At 30.6% G+C, this 27,111-nt stretch overlaps 1 protein-coding gene across 1 annotated transcript; it reads right to left on the reverse strand.

Annotated features, from left to right (window-relative positions):
- Positions 1–196: 196 nt before the first annotated feature.
- On the reverse strand, positions 197–27,111 carry LOC139524823 (uncharacterized). The gene is made up of 2 exons (XM_071319927.1): positions 25,892–27,111; positions 197–1,437 (listed from the first exon to the last, which is right to left on the reverse strand). Exons 1-2 carry the CDS (start codon positions 26,625–26,627, stop codon positions 1,049–1,051), a joined length of 1,125 nt encoding a protein of 374 aa, XP_071176028.1. The 5' UTR covers positions 26,628–27,111; the 3' UTR covers positions 197–1,048.

Genomic DNA, 27,111 nt, shown 5'->3' on the forward strand with positions numbered 1-27,111 from the left:
TCCACAAAAGATCAAAATGACACAGACATTTACAACTATAGGTCACCGTACGGCCTTCAACAATGAGCAAAGCCCATACCGCATAGTTAGCTATAAAAGGCCCCGATAAGACAATGTAAAACAATTCAAACGAGAAAACTAACGGCCTTATTCATGTAAAAAAAATGAAGTTCACTATATAATGATAAATAAAGTCTACGTCAACGATTCTTTATTTTAAGCTATAGATATATATGTAAATAGCAATGAGTATAATACATAATGATATAAGGAATCTCCACTAATGCCATTTGTTAAGTGTCCAAACTTTTATCAAATCATACGAAACCTTGCTGCAATCTATATTACAAAGTTAAATATAAAAAATATCGAACTCTAAAGGAAACGAATCATTACAGCACTATTACCTCAATGATAAAATAAGACAGATGGATCCAAAATATCATCAGTAGAGATGTATTTATTTTTGTGAACTATGAGACCTAGTGGTACCTTGTACTACTGATATCTATATTTAAGAATATATCATAGTTTCCGAAAACATTTAATGTTCATAATTGTATCAACGTTCGGCATACATTTGTGTGTTCAAATCATGTTTTTGACAGAGAATAATGTTACGTAAAATCAAATAGTTTCTTTTGATTTATTCATTGGAAGCATTGAATAAAACAGACCAGATGCAATGAAAATGGATTTTTGAATAAAATGTGGATGCTAACTTATATGTTGCAATTAACACTATTTTCATTTCTTAAACGCTGCTTACTCTGTTTCTGTCTAGTTTTTGTTATGTATAAATTAAATTAATTATGGTTCATTATACTTACTATTTACTTATCATTTGATTTTGCCATTTGATTAGGGACTTTCCGTTTTGAATTTTCCTCGGAGTTCATTATTTTTGTGATTTTACTTTTTTGGATAGTAAATAGTTTTATATAGCTTTGAATGTAAATTTTGTCATAATTTATATTTGGTGCATTCGATTTGATCTAATATGATTTAGATATATATACATATAAGTATCAAGGCGTCCACATCATCTTTACTTACAACTTTCCGAATAAAACTCGGACTTTGTTATTGTTTCGTCTTTGGTCAAATTACAGTTCTTATTAAATTCCTGTTGAATAGAAATTTCTTGAACCTGATTTCGACCTCGAAAACAATGCCCAACAACCGAACCACAACGACTTAAAAGTTGTTTTAAATGTCCTGAATTTGAAGCAATTGTTAAAACAACACACACTGATACAAGTTCTTCTATCCTTAGACAAGTCTGTAAAATCCACCATGGCCACGCATCAACTATGTTATTATTGCTGTAAACACCAAATACACCAACTGCACTGTAGATATGGGTCCCAACAATGGCCACTGATGTCGCTGACGATACGAAACATAGAACTATCAACCGTTTTATTGTGCTTGATTCTACAAAAAAGAAAGAACATTTGATTATTAAGATAAGTTTCCTTATGACAGCTAATGAATAAAAAAAAGAAGATTATATATACATTCTTTGCAAAGATATACAGACTGCACTTACAAGCCATATGTTATATAATATTTATTTATTCAATTCAAGAAAAGTTTGAATAATTGTAAATCAATGTTTTTTTTTCATCACTAAGGGTCTAGTATTTTGTTACGCATGCTCCCAAAACGTTCTCCTCGTTATGAATTTGCATGGATATTTGCAAAGCAAATAATACATTCAAATACAAAACGTATATTTGAAAAATAAACCGAATATAGTGTAAGGGAAAGTAGTTCCCTGATGGCCATATTAACAAGTTCAGTTTAAATCGACTAGACTATTAGTATTGGTCGTTAAACATCCCTGTCGAGCAGTTTTACCCAAAGAAGAATTTAAAAGTAGACTAAAAAGTGACACACTTGTTTTGAAAAAAAAGCGACCATCTCATGCACTTGCTTTTGATGGGGTTCGTGTGGGTCTATCTTTCTGAGTATTGTTTTGCATTTTGTTCTTTCTTTTTTGTTATCACATTGCGGTTTCTTTTTCTTTGCTATCAGTTTCAGATTTACCCCGTATGGTTACTGGTAAGCTTCAGAAAAGCTGATACGATTTTAAGGTGATAAATTTGTCAGATGAAAGGAAAGACACAGAATGACATGTTTATATTAACTCTGAGACTTAATGCTGTACAGTTACTGTTAAAACAATCATAAAAAGTTTCCAAAATGTTTTGTCAACAGTGTAAGAACGGAAACATAAATATCATGTCCACCCAGCATGTATACGTCTAAGTTCTGACATCCACCGCATTATACTCTTATTACATTAAATAGATTTTAAACAAAAAGATTTTGTATGACTGTCAATGAAACAACTATCAAAAGACCCAATGTTATAGAAATATTAAATAACGTGTAACATTTAAAAAGTCAACCTCAATTAAATGTATATGGCTTAATGTAGTAAATTTTTATATTACTATTCACAATATCGAACAATCTGCATATTCATGTCGATTCATTTAAACCGTTGCTTACAAGTTTTAAATAATTTATTATACATTATCTATGTATTAAAGTGCTATTGTTTGATATCAGAGCAACAATAAGCAAATCAATATTATACGTAAACACATTGTTCCACGGGAAGCCAAACAAAAAATTGTCTGTACTTTATAATTATTTTTGTATATTGAAATCTTTTAAAATTTGAACGTAACCCTTCATAAAAAGTCAAAGTCAAAAAATGAAAATAGATTTACAATATCAAACGGAAATAAATGCCCATTGTGTGACAGTTTATATTTGCTTTATTTAATAATTTTACGAACGTCATCACGAGTTGGTTGACCGTTATGATGGAAAATTTGTTTTACACATAACGACCGATATGTTCCAGTTGTAGTTACCACAATATCGTCCCGAGTTTCCCAAATGTGATGGTTCGATAATGTGAATCATGTTACACAATCCTACTTCAAATGAGCTTTGTATTTTATACTTTTTTCGAATTATCACCGTCATTAGTAACCAAATATACACACACTGTGGTTACTCTCGCTGAATGATTAACCGCATCAGTGTTTTCTAATCATAACGCCTTTATAAATGTGTTTGCTTTACGATTACAAAGTATAACTGATTTGACTATGTAATCGTTTGTTTTCAATAGATGTTTATTTCATTATTGATTACAATAATGTTTTATGCTTAATTATTACATTTTACATTTTTTTATACAGTCCAAGATAATAATGATGAGGGTTGAGTTTCCACAACGACACAAAAACGTCAAATTTACAAAAACCATTTCGTCCTTATTTTGTAGATACTTTCCCGAGTGAGTTCCCGGGCATTGCTTTGCAAAACCATAGATTAATTAATCTTTACCGAGTTCCTAATTTTACGCATGTTTCCGTAAATGGGCAACAACTTAAGGGCATATGATACAGTTACAGGGGAGAAAATGATGTTGCTGACGTAAAATGTTATTTTAGCGACGTCAAACTGTAACATACCGGGAAAAGATATTTTTTCGACTGATTTTTATCATTAAAACTGATTTAACTTGAAAACGAGTTCATCGACTCATCTTTTTTAAAATGTCATTTGGTTTGATTACGTATGAAGATTATTTGTACCAAATTTCATGAAAAAGTCAATAATGCAATTTTTTAAAATTTGATAAATATACAGCAAAAAAATACGGTTTTTTTTCTACATTCATGAACATTTGATAAATTTAAGTTATTTCTAAACAAAATATTTCATAAATATAGTACTTAAATAAAAGAGAACTTATTAATAATTTCACAAAAAACAGCTTGTTTTTATCTTTTAAAACAAAAACGTTTTGAAGTTTACTGTCCCTCTGGTATCTTTCGTTCCTCTTTTATGCATTTCTGTCGTTAGGAAAAATACGTCCACAAATCCTAATTTTGAGCAAATATCTGAAATTTCAACCTCATTTTACTCAAAAAGTAGCACAAAGCCTATATATTTGAAATGGAATATTCTCACCGCCAGTAATAAACTGTTGGATATGCACTTAAAAAGACAAGGAGCAAATGTAAACAGTAAAAAAAAAATTAGACATCAATAATACATGAAGATTTCAGTTTTTAAAACTATATTAAGTGAAGAATGTTGGAGAGGGCCATAGTTGAATAGCACATAGATCCAGGTTAGCGACACAAGCCATTCGGAGACTATAGTATGCATATTACCATTGATAAATCAACTCCCTCGGGCAAAGTTGACTTTAGCAGTTCTAATCATTTTCTGGTTCTGTTTCGTCATATAGTTCCTTTTTATGAATTTGTACGTCCTGTGATTTTAAATGTTCAGTATTGGACGTTCCTGGTGAACTAAAAGTGGTTTTGAAGCAAAAAAAGAAGTGTCATTTCTATTTGCTACCACTTGGCGACCACTCAGCTTCTTGTCCCTAGTGATATCACTAGCTAGATAGTCATTGCTTCGATAATGACATGCATTTTTGCATTTTTCTTTCTAAAATACATAAGAAACTAAGGCTCAACTCCCTCAGGCATTGTTTATCGTAGATAAATTTGGCTATTTTTTTAATCTTGTAAATAAAATTTTAACGTATTTATACATAACTTGCTTTCATATGGTTGTGTTTGGGGTAAGGTAAATATAGCAGAGCCCCGAATAGAGGTTAAAATGAGACGAACCCTATCGATTAGTCATGCACATCTTACAATCTTTCTATGCAACAAAGATAGTTGATCTATTGCTTAAAATATCTGAGAAAAAGACTTAACCAATTAAACTGAACATTGAACAATCAACAAAGTGAAAAGGAATAAATATAAATTGAAATAAACTTGTTTCCCAATCCATTATCAATAAATATGTTTAAACTAACAATGAGAAAGAGTTCCAGGTCAGTTAAACCCTATCAGACAGAAATGTCAAGCTAACAATAAATACAATAACCAAATATAGATCCTATTGCTTATTGTACCTAAGAAACAATAGAACACAATGCAGTTAAGTTCAGATAACACTGCCAGTCAAACATATACACCTAACAATCACTTATTTCCCAAAACGAAAGTAAATTATTTGCTTATAGGTGTCAGACCACCAATTAAAAATCCCTATCTGTTCAACCAAATTTTGCAATTTTCACAGCTTTCTAACTATTTTACCCTAAGTTTAACTTCAAGGAAACCAGGTATATCCTGAATTGTACATGTATCATCTTCCTACATGCCAATTTTCAACCAATGTTTAAATTCTTGTAACAAATTTCTGATTTTGAAAAGACAGGTACTACCAAAATAACTCCCGGTTTTCTGGAAATCTTAAATTAGTGTACTATGTAGCGCATTAATCCTGAATTTTTAATGCAAACTCATAGACAAGTGAATTTTGGCTCAAAATGGTCTAAATATATTTCCCTTTCACCAAAAGTTTCATTTCTGCAAATTTGTTGGTTAGTTTAAGTAAACAATGACATCAAAAGCACTATTTTGTGTCAAAGTAGGACTACTTTTACATACGTTCTAAATTGGAGGGAGTAATTGGTGGTCTGACACCTAAAGAGCCAAAAAAGTTGCTCAGAAATCTTTGCTTTGCTTTATTCTTAATCCTTAGTTAATTTGAAGTCAGAAACATCCTATCTGAGCATAATGTGACTTATATTACAAATTTCACAGCTCAATTTAAACTGACTGTAATGTATGACTTTGATAGAAAATACTTGAAAATTTCATTTTGGACGACAGGAACATAAACTTTCAATATCAAGATCAGTTTTGTTGATTTTTTTCTTGTTTGTTCTACTTCTTAAAAGACTTTCCACAATTTTTACAATGGGTTAAGTAAAAAAATTCAAGGTATTGAAGAGTCAAGGAATATTGACCCCCTTTTTTACACCTGGTTTAAGTAATGGGACTATTAAATGATCAAAAGTGCAGTCATGGTCATTTAACTGTTTTTATTTTCTATCAGTTGATACAACTTATGGCATAAAACTTTCATTTGAGATAATAAATGGGATTTTTGTGAGTTTTTGCAATGTTTACATCAGGCTATGTTATCTGCCAAATACATACTATGACGCAATGATATAAGGGATAAAAATCAAATAATTTCATTAAATCTTGATGACAAGAACTTTTTTTGGTGGTAAAATAACCATGTTTTATAATGTTAATACCACAGAAACATCTTCCTGTGCATTTATAACAATTTGGGACATTTTTTTTATGTGAAAGCATATTGTCAGGGTGGGAAAAGCTAAAAATAGCACAAATTCAGGTCTAAGGCTCTAAATTTGCAATATGTGACTTTTTGCCCCCAAAAAGATTGAAATGTGACTACTATCACTTCACATGATCAGTTAAGTAAAAAAAATCAATTGTTTTCTGAATTTGGGGTTTCACCGCATTTCCCTTAAAGGTGTCAGACCACCAATTAAAAATCCCTATCTGTTCAACCAAATTTTGCAATTTTCACAGCTTTCTAACTATTTTACCCTAAGTTTAACTTCAAGGAAACCAGGTATATCCTGAATTGTACATGTATCACCTTCCTACATGCCAATTTTCAACCAATGTTTAAAGTCTTGTAACAAATTTCTGATTTTGAAAAGACAGGTACTACCAAAATAACTCCCGGTTTTCTGGAAATCTTAAATTAGTGTACTATGTAGCGCATTAATCCTGAATTTTTAATGCAAACTCATAGACAAGTGAATTTTGGCTCAAAATGGTCTAAATATATTTCCCTTTCACCAAAAGTTTCATTTCTGCAAATTTGTTGGTTAGTTTAAGTAAACAATGACATCAAAAGCACTATTTTGTGTCAAAGTAGGACTACTTTTACATACGTTCTAAATTGGAGGGAGTAATTGGTGGTCTGACACCTTATAGTATGTTAAGAAATAATTTGCAAACATAAAACAAGAAAAAAAAATCAAAAAAAAAATCGATGCTTTAAATGAATATTTTAAATCAGTATATGTTTTTGAAATGCCTATCCTTTAATGACTAAGTGCAATGAAGTTAACAGGACATTAAGCAGGTACCATGCAGCCTATTACATATAAAACTTTGACGAGTTATAGATTTTATAATCAAATGCTTTTGTTTTAATTTTGCCTAGTTCATTTCAAATTTTAGATTTCCTGTTTACAAAATAATCTTCAGTTCATAAATCTTTTGTAATATTATAAAGGATGGACACAAACCGTTTATAAGTTCATATTAACTCAGTGCATAGTTTATAAAATGAATGTACAGAAAATAAAACATTGTAAGAATAAGTGATATGAAAACAAAAACAAAATTGACTGATTCTAGCTAAGACATTATGACATTATGTTCTTCTCACATACAATTTAAAACTTCGATATAGAAATTATTTAACACGATGTTGTAAAAATATTTCCCTACGAAATAAGTTTACAAACTGATATAGCCGAAAGAATACGTCCATGTCGAAAGGTACTTTATGAAATAAAGTGAAGAAAATCATCCCGACGTTGACAAAATGAAGGAAGACTTCATCTGAAATACAATATGGTTCTGACATTAAAAATGCATTTCTAATTGACCCAACAAAAGATCGAGTAAAACCATATGAGCGTAATTTATCGCTTACGTTAAACATGTTTTTTTTATTCGCTAAAAAACATTGCCTCTAAAATAATCTTCAGTTCATAAATTTTTGTAATATTATAAAGGATGGACACAAACCGTTTATAAGTTCATATTAACTCAGTGCATAGTTTATAAAATGAATGTACAGAAAATAAAACATTGTAAGAATAAGTGATATGAAAGCAAAAACAAAATTGACTGATTCTAGCTAAGACATTATGACATTATGTTCTTCTCACAAACAATTTAAAACTTAGATATAGAAATTATTTAACACGATGTTGTAAAAATATTTCCCTACGAAAATAAGTTTACAAACTGATATAGCCGAAAGAATACGTCCATGTCGAAAGGTACTTTATGAAATAAAGTGAAGAAAATCATCCCGACGTTGACAAAATGAAGGAAGACTTCATCTGAAATACAATATGGTTCTGACATCAAAAATGCATTTATAATTGACCCAACAAAAGATCGAGTAAAACCATGTGAGCGTAATTTATCGTTTACGTTAAATATGTTTTTTTATTCGCTAAAAAACATTGCCTCTTTAATTTTCAATTTAATAAACTTTACTTCCGAAATTGGAGATCTACCTTTAGGTTAAAATGAAGTAATTATTCGCATTCCTGACAATGTTTGTAAATATTCTTTTGATTTTCTTATGCTGTTTTTTTCGTAGCTGCTTTTGTTTGACATTCCCTTTCCCAGTTATATTGTTATAAAAAGACAACATTTAATTACTATGTTGCATGATAGTTCACCTAATAAAACAATTTTCGTAGGAAAAAAGTAGCATGAACTCTTTAAAATTAAAAATATGTATTTTCTCCAGACATATAAAAACGATTATGTTTAATGGAACAAGTTACATGCTTATAATAAATAATCATCAGCAAAAAAGAAATAACAAAAGAACTTTGCGATCTATTGTTTTCAAGGACTTGTCCGGAAGACGTATAATGCGGTTTCAATGTTCAAAGACGTAATGAGAATAAGTCAAGTGAATCCACTGTAAGTAAAAACTTGAGCTTATAAGTTTAAACGATTTTACTAGGAATACTATTTTCATTTAAAGTAAGTGCTCGAGTGCTAGCTTGGAAAAAGTAAGTGCACGTGAATTTAGTACGGACGATTATTACTATGTTTACATATATATAGGAGCAACAGTGGACAAAAGTCAAGAAGACAGAAAACAGTTAAACAATATCAAATTCATATCGACAAATTAACACGATGTTCTGAGTACTGGTGTAATACATTTAGTTTTAGTATATGTACTTTTTACTGAATAATTTACAGTAAAAGAAACCAATCGTGCGATACTCTAATGGGTAATAAGAACGTTAAACATCCTATTATTAACATAAGATATACAAAGGAATTACCTCCGTTGACTAAAAAACTATATAATATATACTATGCCAATTAATTAGTATATATTTTTTTTACTTTCGTGTATTAACAGGGGAAAAGATGAAGATATCGTTTAGATAAAAAATGTCACCAGACCATACTTTTGCTGGTATATTACAAGACAAGATACATAAATTATGAAATCCAAATGTTATTAAGGTGGTACCTAACACTTTAACTAAAATTAATTTGGCTCGTTTAATTTTCTTAAAATTTTGACAAAGTATTTACTTTGACCCTTTGACAAAAATATAAAAATTTCAAAAAATTTGAACCAACCGTTTAATCAGAAAAATTACACTGGTTATATAGCAGTTTGACAAACACTTATTTTGATCATTGAGAAGCTTAATATTCCCATATGAACACAACGTCATTAAAACGTTCTGCTGATTTTACAGAGTTATCTCCATGTAGTGTTAGGTACCACCTTAAACATCGAATTTTTGATTTGATACGTATATCAAAAGAGAAAAAAGGCAAGACAAAATTTAACCTTCAAATCTCATAGAGGATAAGCAAGCGTTAAACATATTGAGTTCAGAAGCAACAATAGTTTACCGATTATCATACATTAATTATTTATGAGAAAAAGCAAAATTATCTAACATATGTTTGTGTTGGATTGTTTATTAAAAATGTTGAATAAGAAACAAAAAGTTGGTTACAAAAATTATCATTTAGCTTTTGGCGATATATTGAATAAAATTGAAAATAATACAAGACTAACAAAGGCCAGAGGCTCCTGACTTGGGACAGGCGCAAAAATGCGGCGGGGTTAAATATGTTTGTGAGATCTCAACCCTCTCCCTATACCTCTAGCCAATGCAAAAAAGTAAACGCATAACAATACGCACATTAAAATTCAGTTCAAGAGAAGTCCGAGTCTGATGTCAGAAGATGTAACCAAAGAAAATAAACAAAATGATAATAATACATAAATAACATCAGACTACTAGAAGTTAACTGACATGCCAGCTCCAGACTTCAATTAAACTGATTGAAAGATTATGTCTTCATCATATGAATATCAGGCACAATCCTTCCCGTGAGGGGTTTAGTATCATACCATCATAACATATATGAGAAGAACATAACCCGCGTCATGCCAACAACTGGTTTTTTAATAAATGTGTTTAGTTCCGATGCAAATACCCTATAAGTAAATCAATATTAACGCCAAAATATGCAATCTTTAATGACCTGAATGAAGTTTGTTTAATTTAACAAATTATTATACCAATTATCATATCTCATAAATTCTTTCGGAATATACAAACCAAGTAAGTAAAAAAAACATGTAGCGAGACCTGGTACGTCGACCGTGTAAGTAATTCATCAAAAACAAACCTAGATGCCATGCTAATCTACAAACACTATCCAAATTTGACAATAGGGAGTAGGACACAACAGGTAAATTTACAGAACAGACGCATATTTTGTTAAGTATTCTAGCTTCTATTTATTCTATTTTATTCTAGTATAAAACCAAGTTTAATCCACCAATTTATACTTAAGAAAATGCCTGTACCAAGTTAGGAATATGACAGTTGTTGTCTATACGAATGATCTTTTAATTTTGCCATCGGATTAGAGACTTGCCGTTTTGAATTTTCCTCGGAATTCAGTATTTTTGTGATTTTACTTTTTAAATATCTCAGACTGCTAACAAAATATGTCTCCTATGTGCTTAAACACAGACACATCGTATCGACCAACCAATTCGTGATGGTAACCATAAATCAACTATATTTAATATATCTGATTTCATGAGTACAAACAATTAAAGAGTATGATATTTTTATTGAATCAAATTAGCAATCAAAATGAAACATTCAGATCCCATAGGAATTTGTTTTTACACCAAAGGGTATACTAGCACGAAAGCACTCGCTGTAATCATCCGAAATCTTTGATGAACCTTAGATAAAAATATAACAATTGCCAAATTGCAGACATCAAAACATTTGGTTAAAGGTAAACAATATAAAATAAGAAGGTGTAATATGATGGCAACAGAAACAACGGATTCCAATTATATCGGATTTATCAACTATATGGCACCGTACGGCCATCAAAGAGAGCAGAACCAATATCGTATAGTCGGCTTACAGTTCAAAGGAACCTAAATGTATAAAAGTAAAATTGGTGTTCAACACTGAGGACTGAGGAAGTCTTCCCAAATATAATGATTTCCCAATGATAACATGTACCCATAAAATATATAATTAAAATTTAGATCTTCATTTGTATTATTACAACTTGTTTTTATGACTTTATATTACAGTTTAAACATAAAAGGATCATGAATAATACATGGACTAAGGAAATAAAATAAAATTAAATGTAAAAAAAAAAATTTAAGGGGGAAAATTTTGAACATGAAATTAACAAGTTTATTTACGCTTTCATGTCAAATGACGCACACATAACAGATAAGTGAAATTTAATAACTATGGTTGAATGAATATATACATAGAAGGGAAGTTATTCTTTTATTTTAAGCCTAAAAAATCTGGTTATTTCCAATTTGCAAAACCACGTTATGTTGAACGATTATAAAAATATCGACCTCAAAGGCAAATTCATAAATGGATTCCATAAAAACTAACAAAAATCAATCAACCAATGGAACAAGTGGGAAATAACTATCCTATTCCTGTCACATTCATGTTCACCTGTATATGTTGCTCAATTTTGCGAGTCAATCAGACCTTTCACCTTTGAAATAACCTGGGTATTAGGTAAAATTCCTAACAGCAATTTTTAGTAAACGACTAATATTTTCCATTTGTTTAGTTTTTCATCATAGTCTCTTTCATTACTTATCTTAGTTAACTGTACTCTTAAAAGATCTAAAAAGAAAAGTAGCTGCTACGATCTTTCTTGTCAACATATATTCATCTATTAAGTGTTATTCAATTCATTCTATTTCATTTTGCTGATGATGAATAACTCGTACCAAATTTATTGGAAAAATATTATGATGCAGACATTTGCAAATGGATAGTGGAAGAATACAATATTTTGATTCATATCAAATCCGGAGATTAGAAAACACAAAGTAAGTTTACTTGGTATATAACAAAGGAACATAATCCTTAGTTGTAACATCAATTTTGATTCTGCAACAACTATCGGAAATTCAACAAATTTTTTGTTTGTTCATTTGTTATTTTAATAACATAAAGAGGATTATCTATGTATTAGAGATGGAAGAAATGGGAATCATAAGATAGTTACATAACAAGCAGAAGTTATAGTAAAACATGAGTTAAACATTACCAACAGAAAAAAGTAAAAAAATAAAGATACCAAACTCCGAGGAAAATAATAACAGAAAGTCCGTAAGCAAATTGCAAAATCAACAGCTCAAACATATCAAATAACTGTCATATGCCTTACTTGGTGCTGGCATTTTTTAATTTTGACAATACTGGATTTAACATAGTTTTATAGCTAGGAAACCCATCACTTGTACGACAGTCTCATGCAATTCAATAATATTGACAACGATGTGGGAACAAAATAAACAGACATAGAAGGTAAAAATGTGTTTCCCTCGGTTTAAGTTTGTTATCCGGATTTGTGTTCACTCAATCAATTTATGACTTTTGAACAGTGGTGTACTACTGTTGCCTTTATTTGTACTTTTTTTATTATGTGAAACATTTATCTTGAATATGCATGAAGCAATCTACAATCAATCAATCATTTATGAAATATGAAAAAAAAAACTTTGATTGAATTTATGTTTGTATTTTATTTTGTATTGAATCTATGATACCACATAACATTTTTTTTATCTTTTCTTTCGTGTCCTTCAAAAGAGGGGCGAAAGATACCAGAGGGATAGTCAAGCTCATAGATCGAACATAAACTGAAACGCCAAGGCTAAAAATGACAAAGACAAACAGACAAATGACTCTACCGTTCAAAACTTTATACCTCCCTATTTTGATAACATAGAACCACCCATAATTTCATACACATACAAAAAACCTAGCAGAAGTTTAATTTTTAATTATACTTCGGTTACATCAGACGTTAATATAGATAATAATACTCCCTTAACTTGAAACTGTGAATCGTCGAAGTTTAGAAATGTTCCCTATGGCCATATTATTACAGGGGACCTCAATATCGTCCAGGACAGAGAGGTTAAAAACTTTTTGAAAAAAGGACCAAAATATCGTCCTCCATCTTAAATAGATTGGAAAGAGTGTCGTCAAGTCACCAAAGATGTTTTGTAAAAAGTGGCGTAAACGGGAAAAATCTGATAAAAAATCTCTTGATTCTTATTTAAGTAAATGTATGAATGTGGAAGATAAGAGAATATCACATTTTAAAAATAATTTAGAAGTAAATAATAGAGTACATAATACACCTATTTCCAGAATAAGAAATAAACTTCAAGAACTTTCAAAGCGGTTTGTGTTTGTACCGACCGACAAAGCAGCCAACAATGTGGTGGTGATATGCCGTAAATACTACACGGACGTTCTTGAGAATGAAATTTTAAATTCATCTACATTCAAGTCCATCCATTCCACAGAGAGTCATATAGTAAACAAACATATCACAACCACATCAAAGCTTAAGGCTTCTTCTGAACATTTGAAGGTCCCTGTGATGTATTGGCTACCTAAACTACACTAAAAAACCATTTAAATATCGTTTCATCTCGGCCTCTAGTAAGTGTTCTACAACTAATCTTTCAGTACTTTTAACAAGTTCATTGACTACTATTAAAGAGCTTATCATAAACTATTGAAATAAAATATATGAACATAGTGGTATAAACCATTTTTTGAGTGTAAAGAATTCTTTGGATGTTTTAGATAAATTACGTGCTTTTAATGGTCCTTTTGATTCTGTTGAAAATTTTGATTTTTCTACTCTTTACACTACACTTCCACACTATCTTATTAAACAAAAGTTTTCCTATTTAAATAAATTGTCGTTTGGTAAAGCTGAATGCACATATATTTGCTGCAACTCATTTAAAGCCTTCTTCTCTAATGATAAAGGTAAATATGCTAGATATACTTACTGGAGGTGTGATGAGATGATTGAAGCTGTTATTTTTCTCCTTGATAATATTTATGTACGTTTTGGCAACAAATTTCATCGACAGGTTGAAGGTATCCACATGGGCACTAATTGTGCCGCTTTAATAGCAGACTTGTTTTTGTACATTTAATTGATAAATTCAACAACACCTACCGTTATTTTGATGATATTTTTTTTGTTAAATAATCAAAGATTTTCTCAATATACTGCTGAAATTTACCCCAAGGAACTTACTTTAAATAAATAAAATTTATACGGTAATAACTGTCCTTTCTCGGATTTAGAAATTTCGGTTTTAAACGGGAAACTCCACACTAAAATTTACGACAAAAGTGACAATTTTTCATTCCCTATTATTGATTTTCCTTTTTTAGATGGTGATGTTCCTAAGGCACCATCTTACGGTGTTTATATTTCACAGCTCGTTCGCTATGCCCATGTCTGTTGTGACGTTTTTTATTTTAACGAACGCAATCTATGAATTACTGGTAAATTATTAAACCAGGGATATCGTTACCTTAAAACCTTTACTAAATTTTTCCATAGATATAAAGATTTGGTTTTAAAGTTTGGTTGTACCTGTAGAAAACTTATTTCAAACGGGATAGCACATCCTCATTTTTACGGAAATGTCGTTAACCGTGCCCGGAAATTAAGAAATGATCCTTGTAAACTTATCGCTCCGTTGAATAAACTTATTCTAAAAAGTTACCAATTCATCACTGTAATAAGATCATTAAATATTGTTTTTTATTGGTATTAATATTGATTTTGTTATCAGTAAATTAAAATCAAAATAAATATTACTAGTATGTTATATACATACACACATTCATGGATCTACAATCTGTCGATACCTGTAACTTGGCATTGCACAAGGTCATGTTTTTCTCTGACTGTTTATGACGTCTTTACATTTAATCTATTGTATGTTGGATGTGTACGGATTGATTGTTTAGTCTTAGATGCACGATGTTTTATTAGTGGTTAGTGGCTTTGAACTAGCTGTCAGATAACTGCGAGTACTCTCAGATCTGTTCCTAGTGTCTTTTTGTGTTGTCAGGATGTACAAGTACTCGGTCACACTTTGTCCATCTGATGAGTTTTCAACTGATTTCTATAGTTCGTTCTTATGTTGTACTGTCCCAGGTTAGGGTAGGGTTGGGATCCCGTTAACATGTTTAACCCCGCCACTTTATTTATGTATGTGCCTGTCCCAAGTCAGGAGCCTGTTATCCAGTGGTTTTCGTTTGTTTATGTGTTACATATTTGTTTTTCGTGAATTTTTTTTATATATATAAATAAGGCCGTTAGTTTTCTCGTTTGAATTGTTTTACATTTTCATATCGGGGCCTTTTATAGTTGACTATGCGGTATGGGCTTTGCTCATTGTTGAAGGCCGTACGGTGACATATACTTGTTAATGTCTGTGTCATTTTGGTCTCTTGTGGACAGTCATACCACATCTTTTTTTTATAAATAAAATTTTCTAAAAGCTATCTTTTCGTATTCTATTTTTACAATTCTATCATTTAGTTTTGCTTCTAATCGCATAATGATAGGTTTTCTTGTATAATCCATACAAAATGTGTCATTTTGTCACAACCTGTAGCTTGAGAAAATGCACGGTGCCATATCATTTTTTTTAATTGTTTTGTACTTAATACAATAGATACTTCGTTTTGGCAAAGTATGAACAAATTCTATAATTTTTAATTTAGACACCATACCACCTTAAGATGGTACCTGGTAATTGTTTTTATCTTCTTTTACAGAAACGATACTTTCATTAATAACTGTTATATTCTAAACACACTAAATAGTCTCGCATGCCTTTCTGATGAAATAGCACCACTATATATCGCAAGCACACGCCCAATCAGGCACATATTATACAACCACAATCACATAAAATTTTGGAGCATTAAAACAAGGAACAAATGAAACATTCAATAGTAGAAGTTGTAAAAAGTCTCAGAATAACTTTTAGTACAAACCCGTGATTCATATTATGAAAACTGAAAATGATTATCATCAGCGAACTATTTATATTATGCCGTAAACGAAACACTGTCAGTTGGGAAATACATTTGGTTATCTTTGGTGGATTTTTAATAAGGAAGTTTTAGTAGAAACGTCAAATACATTTTCAAAACGTTTTCGTCGATGTTTTCAGGTAGATATTTTCCCCAATGTGCGATTAAATCGTCATGCTTTGATCTGCCATTATGTAATATTGCTTCATTTCATGAAAGTTCAGCCCATTAAACAATTTTATGACAAACAGTTCTATTTCCAATGTAATGAAAGGACAGATGTGTTCTTTTATAATAAGATTTGACAGCCACTCAAATAATACAAATATTGTATACAGCATATAACATATTAAAGCAGTTTGTTTCACAACAAGCGATGAAGAGACATGCTAAGAAATTGTTTTTATTAACAAATACAAATATACCAACAAGTCCTCGGAGTGGGTAAAAAAAAACGGATAACGTTGTTTAAAATTATAAACATTATTAATCAAGACAAATAAACATTCCATTACACATTATTTCTCATGAATTTAGTCTCAATTCTTGGTTATAAGTGTTATGGCAATATTTGCAGATGTCAATATATAAATATATTTGATACATGATTCATTGAATAAAACAAAGGACCTTTTGGAAGGTGTGGGTTGTTTTCAAGATATTTCTTTAAAAAAGATCCAAGTCTGACTGAGTGACGATATTCCTATATCCAACTTTTCTATCATCTTATATCATGATTTAACTTGAAATATCAATTATTATTCACTGTTTGGAAGTTGCAATCGGATGATTAATGTATCCTGTCATAGTGATATGCATTATTGTGACACGAGTTTTATGTAAGCCCAGTAGTTATAAATAGTGATTGACTGTTTGTATGGACTGTCTAATGGAGCGATGCATGAACTCTAATGTGATTAAGCAGCAGCCAAACATTTTCCTGAGTTGTACTTTCCACACTTTTTGTCAATATACACGCATATATGTATATGTTTCTGATTTATTGACAAACCTTAAAGTGAGAGAAACAATACAACCATAAATAAATGAAAAATATAAACATCAAAACGAATCTTATAAACTTACAAGTAATTAGTGTAGGCATGTAACCGATGAGGGACTTTAAATGTTATTTGAAAATTCAACAAATTTGAGCATAAAGGATACTTAGAAATGCAAGATCAAACCGTAAAAAAATAGAAAAAGAGGAATGGGAAATATTAATCTAGTGGTAGACATATATATATGGTTTTTTTTATTTTTATAGCTTTAAGCTTCAGTTATCTTTTTTTATTTTCATTCTTCAAATCGCATTTGTCACTCATATTTTACGTCGAGATATTACGTCTCGGCAACAGTTTATAACACAAAAAGAGTTTATTGGGAGAATAACCTGAAACTAATATTTATAATAGCAGATATAAAACAGCAACCCAAATGAACTAAAAACACATCTACATATCAACATACAGTCGTTACCACAATAGTTTTTTTTATACAATACGTCTAGTTTAAAATGCCCTTTATCTTTAATCTTTTTTTAATAATTAGCTGTCAAATTCATGTTCACCGATTTGATACAAATTATCAAATTTCATTTATGTTTTGCTGAAACGTATTCCCAAATTGAAATTAATAAACAATAAATAAAGTCGATAATATGAATCATTATTTCAAGTTTTTTCGTCTATACGCCATCACACCAACCATCGAGATGACCTCCAATTACTGTCTAAGTTCTATTACCCGAAAGAAAAAACAAATGGAAATAGATAGCGAGCACGTGCAAATGGATATTTTTAGCTGGTCTACGCTAAAAACAAAATGTTACTCATCGTTTTACTTGTATAAGAAATTCTTGTTTCACTTTTAATGTTGACGTTATTTTTCTTTAAAAATTAGACACGCATAGTACATTCGTATCCATTTTCAGCGAAGAGGTTAGGTTGTAGGTCACATAAATACGTGTTCGATTAAATTAAATTCTTGACTTGTAAGTCAATGAAACATTCCGCTTCTAATGATACTTGAAACAAAAAAATCGTATATTAATTTTATCTGAATCGTAGCTAATGCTTAGCCTAGTGGACATGTGATAAGAGGTGATATTAATAAACTAACGAGCTTTAAGACTATCAACATATACACGAAATTGTATACCGAGGTTAAATTATCTTTTAGCACTCGCTTAACTATGCCAATACGATCGTGTTAGAATATTTTTATTTTTTTTTATCCAAACAATAAAAGAATCTGATATTCGGATTTATTTAGATGAACCAGTCCATGGAATGATACATGCAGGTCCCAAAGGATATGATTGCAGAAAATGTTATTTGAATACGATAATACTTCCTTTTAACATTAAATGTCATCCAAGTTCATTTGCAGAATAATTACAACTCCAAACGCATCATGATTGAAGTAAAAACTAAAATCACAAAAATACCTAACTCCGAGGAAAATTCAAAACGGAAAGTTCTTAATCAAATTGCGAAATCAAAAGCTCAAACAAATCAAACGAATGAATAACAACTGTTATATTTCGGATTTGTTACAGGCATTTTCAAGTGTAGAAAATGGTAGATTAAACCTTGTTTTATAGCTAGCAAAACCTCTTATATGTATGACAGTTGCTTTAAATTCTATTACATTGACAATAAAATGTGGACAAAACAAACAGACATAAAACGTTAAAATGTCTCATGAGTGTGTCTTCTTATATTTTTCTATGGAGGAAATAAACATAAAAGATGATATATAAATGTTGAATAATACGTAATAATTGCATTCAATAAACAATCAATTTTATTAACAGCTCTTAAATTTTTGTAAGATTATGTATGACATATTCATGATGGGGCTATCCTGTTGCCATTTATTTTATTACGCAAGAAATATGTGTCATGCCAACTTACAAATAAATGTTTTGCATGATTTCGGTTTGTTATCATTTGTATCTTGTTAATTGATTTTGGACATTTATATATCGGTTATTTACTGTTGTATTTAGTTTCCCTATTATACTCAGCTCTTTAATATAACGTTTGTTGCATGCAACAAAAAGTAAATGAAATTCAAATGACGATTTATTTTCTTTCTTCAAACACCTTCTATCATTGCCAAGCACTCATTCATCTACCAAGCGATAGTATTTAGTAATCAGTCAAGCTGATCTACTATACGGTTCCAACAAAGTAACTAGATAGCAAGGTTTAAATAATTTTAGTTTCAGGAAATTACAAATGGATTTTAGGTGCATATAATTACTAAGTGCATAAAAGTGGGGTTATTTTATACTACATGTCGTAAATCTAAATCTTAATTGATGTAGCTTGAAATTTATGCAGCATACTCTTTCTTGTGAAGTAGGAGAGCATTGAGACTAAAGTACTACCAAACATTTTACATTTAAAGGAAATGCGCGAATAAACAAGCATGGATGGAAAGAGTAGTATTCATAAGTTTTTGTATTACTTATAAATCCTTGGAAAACAGATCATCCGCACAATATACCCACAGAATCGCTTGGATCTTCGGGTATATGAAATAGTTTAAAGATAGAAACTGGTTAATAGTGTATCCGTTTTCATTCTGTCTCTGGTTATCACTTCAGTTTAATCATGTATATCTATTATATATTTATTTTATAAAATTTACTGTTTGCAAAAGTATGAATTATTCTAGATTTAAGGATGTTCTTGTCCCAGGCAGGGCCGTATTGGTCAAAACTTTTTTTTGGGAAATTTTGGTCCTCGGTTATTTTCAACTTTGTACTTGTTTTGGCTTTCAAACTTTTTCATCTCAGCGTCGCTGGTTAGTCTTGTGTGGACGTGGCGCGCGTCTGGCGTATCAATTTTTTTAACCTGGTACATTTTGTTGGCTAGTATTCGTTTGTTTCTCTGTTCTATATTTTCTCCTATTCATTTGTATTGTAGTCCTGTCATGTAACGTTGTCATTTATAATTAACATTACCATAACGGCGGGAGGTTTGGCATGCCACAAAACCAGGTTCAACCCACCATTTGTTTCTTAAAATGCCCTGTACAAACACAGACAAATGGCCATTGTTATATTTTAGTTCGTTTCTGTGTGTGTTACATTTTAATGTTGTGTTTCTGTTGAGTCGTAGTTCTCTTATATTTGATACGTTTCCCTCAGTTTTAGTTTGTAACGCGGATTTATTTTTTCTCGATTTATGAATTTCGAACAGCGGTATACTAAGAGCAGAAGGTCAAACGAACGAATTAATCAACAAACGAGACCGCAATTGCTATCTTTCTCTGCTCAACCAACTGTGAATAAAGCAGGTCCAAAACAATCAGCAAAGTAAATTTTACAAGTACTAACAAACAATCAACATTTATCATAAAACAAAAGTTTGAGAAATGTAGACAAACACGAACAAATATTGTGATAATTTTGATATACTGCTATCATACACAAAATTACAACAATGTGTGTGGCAATTTTTGTTTTACGTAAAGGAGAACCATTTTGATGTTTAAAAATAAGATGGCAAGGAAAGATTTAAAAGATATCCTGTGTCTAAAATATGAGAAAAATATAAGGATTACAAACCACAGTAAATGGGAAAAAGGAATAGATATATCCGGTCAAAAATAAAAGATCAAGATGTATATAAACGAGTAAAAGCTCAGTTTCAGAGAAGCCGTAAAACAATAAAGTATCTGACATCACCAATCTTTATTGACCCCACCATAAACACCAACATGTGCTATGTTTAAAGAACAATTTTAAGCTCCATTTGCTTCAATAGACAAACATGATATATGATGTAAATTAACAGTTATACCTTTTCAGTATCTTGTACTTTTAAAGAGGTCAAATTTCAAGAAAAAATAGGGTTCTTTCTATCTATTGCTGCAATGAGCATTGGAATTGATGACAATACCTTAATGACATAATTATCAACTGTTTTAAATTTTGTATCAATTATAATCTATTGCTATTAGTATGCTGTCAATATTTAGGCTAATGAATTCATAAACTGGCGCAAATTATTTAATGAAGTAAACATTTTTCGTTTTATTAGTGAATATGTACTAATTAAGGCCAAATCAAAAAGTATTGGAAACGTGATATCTGCAATTATCTTCACTATTTTATCTCATGCGAACAGTTATCAATATATCAAATGTTCGGACTAGTGATACCGTTGTATAAGAAGGTACGTATATCCATTAATGGTCGGATATAAATGTCTCCTTTCCTATTTTCCTATCTGACAAATCAATTTTGCAAGTTTAAAATGAATATCTCAGTCAAATATTATCATTTTAAAACTGACGGTCAGTTTCCCTCCAACTTTTCTTCGATTTCAATCGATCGACTGGATATGACCAAAAGGTACTCATCCGAGAGTGTCTTAGTACAGCTTTTTTAATGGACTAAATACTTTCTTACGGTAAATTAAAACAGATAATAAAAAAAGGTATGCAATGCATAAATCTAATCCGGGAAATAAGTTTCCTATGGATGAATTAGTTCGTATACTTATTATAACTGATTTCATTTATCACTAAGGACAACATTTCCTGTCGACAAATATTCCAATTTATCAAAATACTGTTTCCAACAAAACACATTTAAGTAAGTATTTACAGGTATATGATGAAAACAGATAGTAAGCCGACTTTTTTTGTTAATAGAAATTGTAAAAAAGTATTAACATGTACCATGTTCTAGGTCAATAAGTTGATGAAGATTCATTGAAAACTTTTTAGCATTTGCGTGTTCACTTTAGGTCACGTATACAGGATTCCAAACTTTTTTTCCGGTCAGTTACCTATATAACCTTTCACAGAATATACAAGAATTCATAAAGTTCCACAAACTGTTTGTCCTATGGCCTAAAACCAAACGACTATACAGTTGATTGATTGCAAGAAGGAAAGAACAAATACAACTGATTTTTTTCGCAAGACCGCATTATGTGGTAAATAAATTTATTGATAAAACACGGATATTCAATTTAAAAATTTACGGTTTCAGGTCAAAAAGATATTTAATTAATGTTGCTCTTAGAGCTTGACAATATTCGTAATTTCTATGAAAATATTTGTATTTAAATCTATGGTAACTATTTGAAAATTCTGTAAATGTTACTTGTAAAATAAACATTGAGTTCGATGGGCTGTTTAATGTTATCAGAAAAATTCTAAAACGAAAGTCCATTTTTAAGCAAATGGCAAAATCAAAATCTCAAACTTGGAAGGGCATTTTCTTTTGAAGAAAATTGCGGATAAAACCTGGTTTTATAGCTACCCAAATCGCTCACTTATGACAATCGCATAAAATTTCATTATATTGACAACGATGTATGAACAAAACAAACAGACAAATAATAGGTAAAAAATGTCCCAAAAAAGGGTACAGCACTCAACATTGTGTTATAATCTTAATCACTACAAAAACAAGCAAATATGTCAACAAAAATTCAAATAGACCAAGCAGCAATAAATTACTTCGTATCAAAGAGTTACAATAAAAAATAGCATCAATATGTAACTTCGTATCATAAGTTACAACAAAAAAATAGCAGCAATATGTAACTTCGTATCATAAGTTACAACAACAAAAATAGCAGCAATATGTAACTTCGTATCATAAGTTACAACAAAAAAATAGCAGCAATATGTAACTTCGTATCATAAGTTACAACAACAAAAATAGCAGCAATATGTAACTTCGTATCATAAGTTACAACAAAAAAAATAGCAGCAATATGTAACTTCGTATCATAAGTTACAACAAAAAATAGCAGCAATATGTAACTTCGTATCATAAGTTACAACAACAAAAAACCAGCAATATGTAACTTCGTATCATAAGTTACAACCAAAAAAAATAGCAGCAATATGTAACTTCGTATCATAAGTTACAACAAAAAATAGCAGCAATATGTAACTTCGTATCATAAGTTACAACAAAAAATAGCAGCAATATGTAACTTCGTATCATAAGTTACAACAACAAAAATAGCAGCAATATGTAACTTCGTATCATAAGTTACAACAAAAAAAATAGCAACAATATGTAACTTCGTATCATAAGTTACATAAAAAAATAGCAGCAATATGTAACTTCGTTTCATAAGTTACATAAAAAAATAGCAGCAATATGTAACTTCGTATCATAAGTTACAATAAAAAATAGCAGCAATATGTAACTTCGTATCATAAGTTACAACAAAAAAATAGCAGCAATATGTAACTTCGTATCATAAGTTACAACAACAAAAATAGCAGCAATATGTAACTTCGTATCATAAGTTACAACAACAAAAATAGCAGCAATATGTAACTTCGTATCATAAGTTACATAAAAAAATAGCAGCAATGTGTACCTTCGTATCATAAGTTACATAAAAAAATAGCAGCAATATGTATCTTCGTATCATAAGTTACAACAACAAAAAAGCAGCAATATGTAACTTCGTATCATAATTTACAACAAAAAATAGCAGCAATATGTAACTTCGTATCATAAGTTACAACAAAAATTAGCAGCAATATGTAACTTCGTATCATAAGTTACATAAAAAAATAGCAGCAATATGTATCTTCGTATCATAAGTTACAACAACAAAAAAGCAGCAATATGTAACTTCGTATCATAAGTTACAACAAAAAATAGCAGCAATATGTAACTTCGTATCATAAGTTACAACAACAAAAATAGCAACAATATGTAACTTCGTATCATAAGTTACATAAAAAAATAGCAGCAATATGTAACTTCGTATCATAAGTTACATAAAAAAAATAGCTGCAATATGTAACTTCGTATCATAAGTTACAATAAAAAATAGCAGCAATATGTAACTTCGTATCATAAGTTACAACAAAAAAATAGCAGCAATATGTAACTTCGTATCATAAGTTACAACAACAAAAATAGCAGCAATATGTAACTTCGTATCATAAGTTACAACAACAAAAATAGCAGCAATATGTAACTTCGTATCATAAGTTACATAAAAAAATAGCAGCAATATGTACCTTCGTATCATAAGTTACATAAAAAAATAGCAGCAATATGTATCTTCGTATCATAAGTTACAACAACAAAAAAGCAGCAATATGTAACTTCGTATCATAAGTTACAACAAAAAAAAGCAGCAATTTGTAACTTCGTATCATAAGTTACAACAAAAAATAGCAGCAATATGTAACTTCGTATCATAAGTTACATAAAAAATAGCAGCAATATGTAACTTCGTATCACAAGTTACAACAAAAAAATAGCAGCAATATGTAACTTCGTATCATAAGTTACAACAAAAAATAGCAGCAATATGTAACTTCGTATCATAAGTTACAACAAAAAATAGCAGCAATATGTAACTTCGTATCATAAGTTACAACAACAAAAATAGCAGCAATATGTAACTTCGTATCTTAAGTTACAACAAAAAATAGCAGCAATATGTAACTTCGTATCATAAGTTACAACAAAAAATAGCAACAATATGTAACTACGTATCATAAGTTACATAAAAAAATAGCAGCAATATGTAACTTCGTATCATAAGTTACAACAAAAAATAGCAACAATATGTAACTTCGTATCAAAGAGTTACAAACAAAAAATAGCAGCGATATTTTACTTCGTACCAAAATAATAACTTTAATGACCTGAAAATGTAATATGTGTCTTACATTTGAAATATTGATATAAACTTTTATTATAACTCGGTTAATTGCTGGATGAAGAGGACTAATTTTTGTAAATAAAAGTTTTCAATAAACCCGCAACAAAATGTTGACATTAAAACTATTTCGACAAATACCAGGAAGCTATTAGTGTGTATTGTTCTTATATCCGATACTTGAAATCCTTCAACTACTTCAATGTTTTGATAAAATATATAGAATTAATAAAGAAATTTATGAATGATAATTCATCAAAGATACTTGACTTATAAATTGGTACGCCAGACGCATTATTCGTCTACATAAGAGTCATTGGAGGCGCTCGAACGAAAACCATTCGGAAAATGATTCACTGGAAAATTGGGCCAAGATTTTATACGCAAAGAAGTCAGATCAAGAATATGGTCAAATGGACTAATTACACAGTTTTCATATGCAAATGAATAGGAGAACAGTTCATACTCAAATATAACAGCTTTTGCAACTATTTCACCTCAAAAGAGAGAAATTACGTTTTTGAGGATTATCAGACAAAATGGCAAACGTGTTTATCTTAGTAATGACTTCAAATTTGATGACGGCAATACTAGTTGTTTACTTTTTCACTGTTGATATTTCAGAAACGCGCGTCTAGCGTATTAAAAAATTATAATCCTGGTACCTTTGATAACTATTTACACTACTGGTTCGATGCCACTGTTGGTTGACGTTTCGTTCCCTAGGGTATCACCAGCCCAGTAGTCAGCACTTCGGTGTTGACATGAATATCAATTATATGGTTATTTTTATAAATTTCCTGTTTCAAAACATTGAATTTTTCGAATAACTAAGGATTTTCTTATCCCATGAATAGATTAGCTTAGCTGTATTTGGCACAACTTTTTGGAATTTTGGGTCCTCAATGCTCTTCAACTTTGTACTTGTTTGGCTTCATAACTGTTTTGATCTGAGCGTCACTGATGAGTCGAAACGCACGTCTGGCGTTTTAAAAAATTATAATCCTGGTATCTTTGATAACTATTGTTCCATAATTTAAACTGTGACATAATTATTTTCTAAATTTATTTTACTTACCATGCATACTGCCAGCTGAACAGTTTTGCCTCATTTTGAACCCCACATAAAAATATCCAATAGCGAGTGAAAATCCATAGGCTAAGAACACGATCTGGCATAGAACAAGCATAACTTTTGCAGAGGCTTCATAAAATACAACAAAATCAGAAGTTACAACTATTACCAAATGGACTGCAGTAATAATCAAAATAGCTGAAAATTTCTGAAATTTCGGTGGTCCTATGTCCATCTTAGTGGTGTCCAGTAAAACTAAAAATACCAAGCTGAATGATGAAGTTAAGAAAGGTAAACCAACTGACCACATTATTCTGGCTGTGAGAAAGGGAATGTTATTATAGGCATAATAAGGTTCGGTAAAAAGTGATACTGTCCGGGTGGTGCTGAAAAATATCACCATGAGAAGTAAAGATAAAGTCAGTTTTCCTTTTCCAGCTTTCACAGACTTCAGTAGTGCAGCTATACAGATGGCTGAAAACACTACCGCTAAAACGTAACATAGTCCAAAAATATAAACATGTAACGGCCATGCAACACCCCATTCTTTAAATGCAGAACTCCATTCCGGTTCTGGTTCTGGCCATGCTTCAGCTTGAGGTTCGCTGTTGATTAATATGAAACTTTCTGGCAGTAAAGATTCGGGTTCCACTTCAGGTTCTACAGTTGTCTCTGGTTCTGATTCTGACAAAGTGTATTCTGACTCCGGTTCCACGGACGACTCTGGCTCCGCCGACATTATTATATTGTCAAAAAGTCAACAGTTTTGGAATATCAAGACATATATTTCTCGGAAAAGAAGTTCAATTGCACAAATATATTTTCAATCAGATTTTAATTTCAACATTGGTATCAATCATTTTAAGTCCACAATGTTTAAAATAAAATACGTTTTACAAATCTAATTGTTTATCCTGTACTGATCATTCTAGTTGTTGATTCATAATCAGATCCTTAAAATCTATTTCCTTGTAAAATTTGTGAAAGCAGCAAATGACTCTGATCGTACCTGTGTCACACATGTATCTGATGGTGATCAATACTGCTGGCAATAAAAAGGTTCGCCACTTTGACTCGCATTAACTAATGGTAAACACAGACAGTAATAGGATTTAATTGTAGAACCGGAAAATACCAATAGTTTTATACTCCAATAAGATCCATTTCATAATGTAGGTAATCAAAATAGCAAATCGTGTTTGGTGACAAAAACAGATCATCAG

The sequence above is a fragment of the Mytilus edulis genome, chromosome 5, assembly GCF_963676685.1.
Source record: "Mytilus edulis chromosome 5, xbMytEdul2.2, whole genome shotgun sequence".
Lineage (NCBI taxonomy): Eukaryota > Metazoa > Mollusca > Bivalvia > Mytilida > Mytilidae > Mytilus > Mytilus edulis.

Coding starts and splice junctions, on each gene's coding strand:
- LOC139524823 (XM_071319927.1), bottom strand. CDS start 26,627: ATGTCGGCGGAGCCAGAGTCGTCCGTGGAACCGGAGTCAGAATACACT. Junction 1,438..25,891: donor TTCAGCTGGCAGTATGCATG/GTAAGTAAAATA, acceptor TCTTTTTTGTAG/AATCAAGCACAATAAAACGG.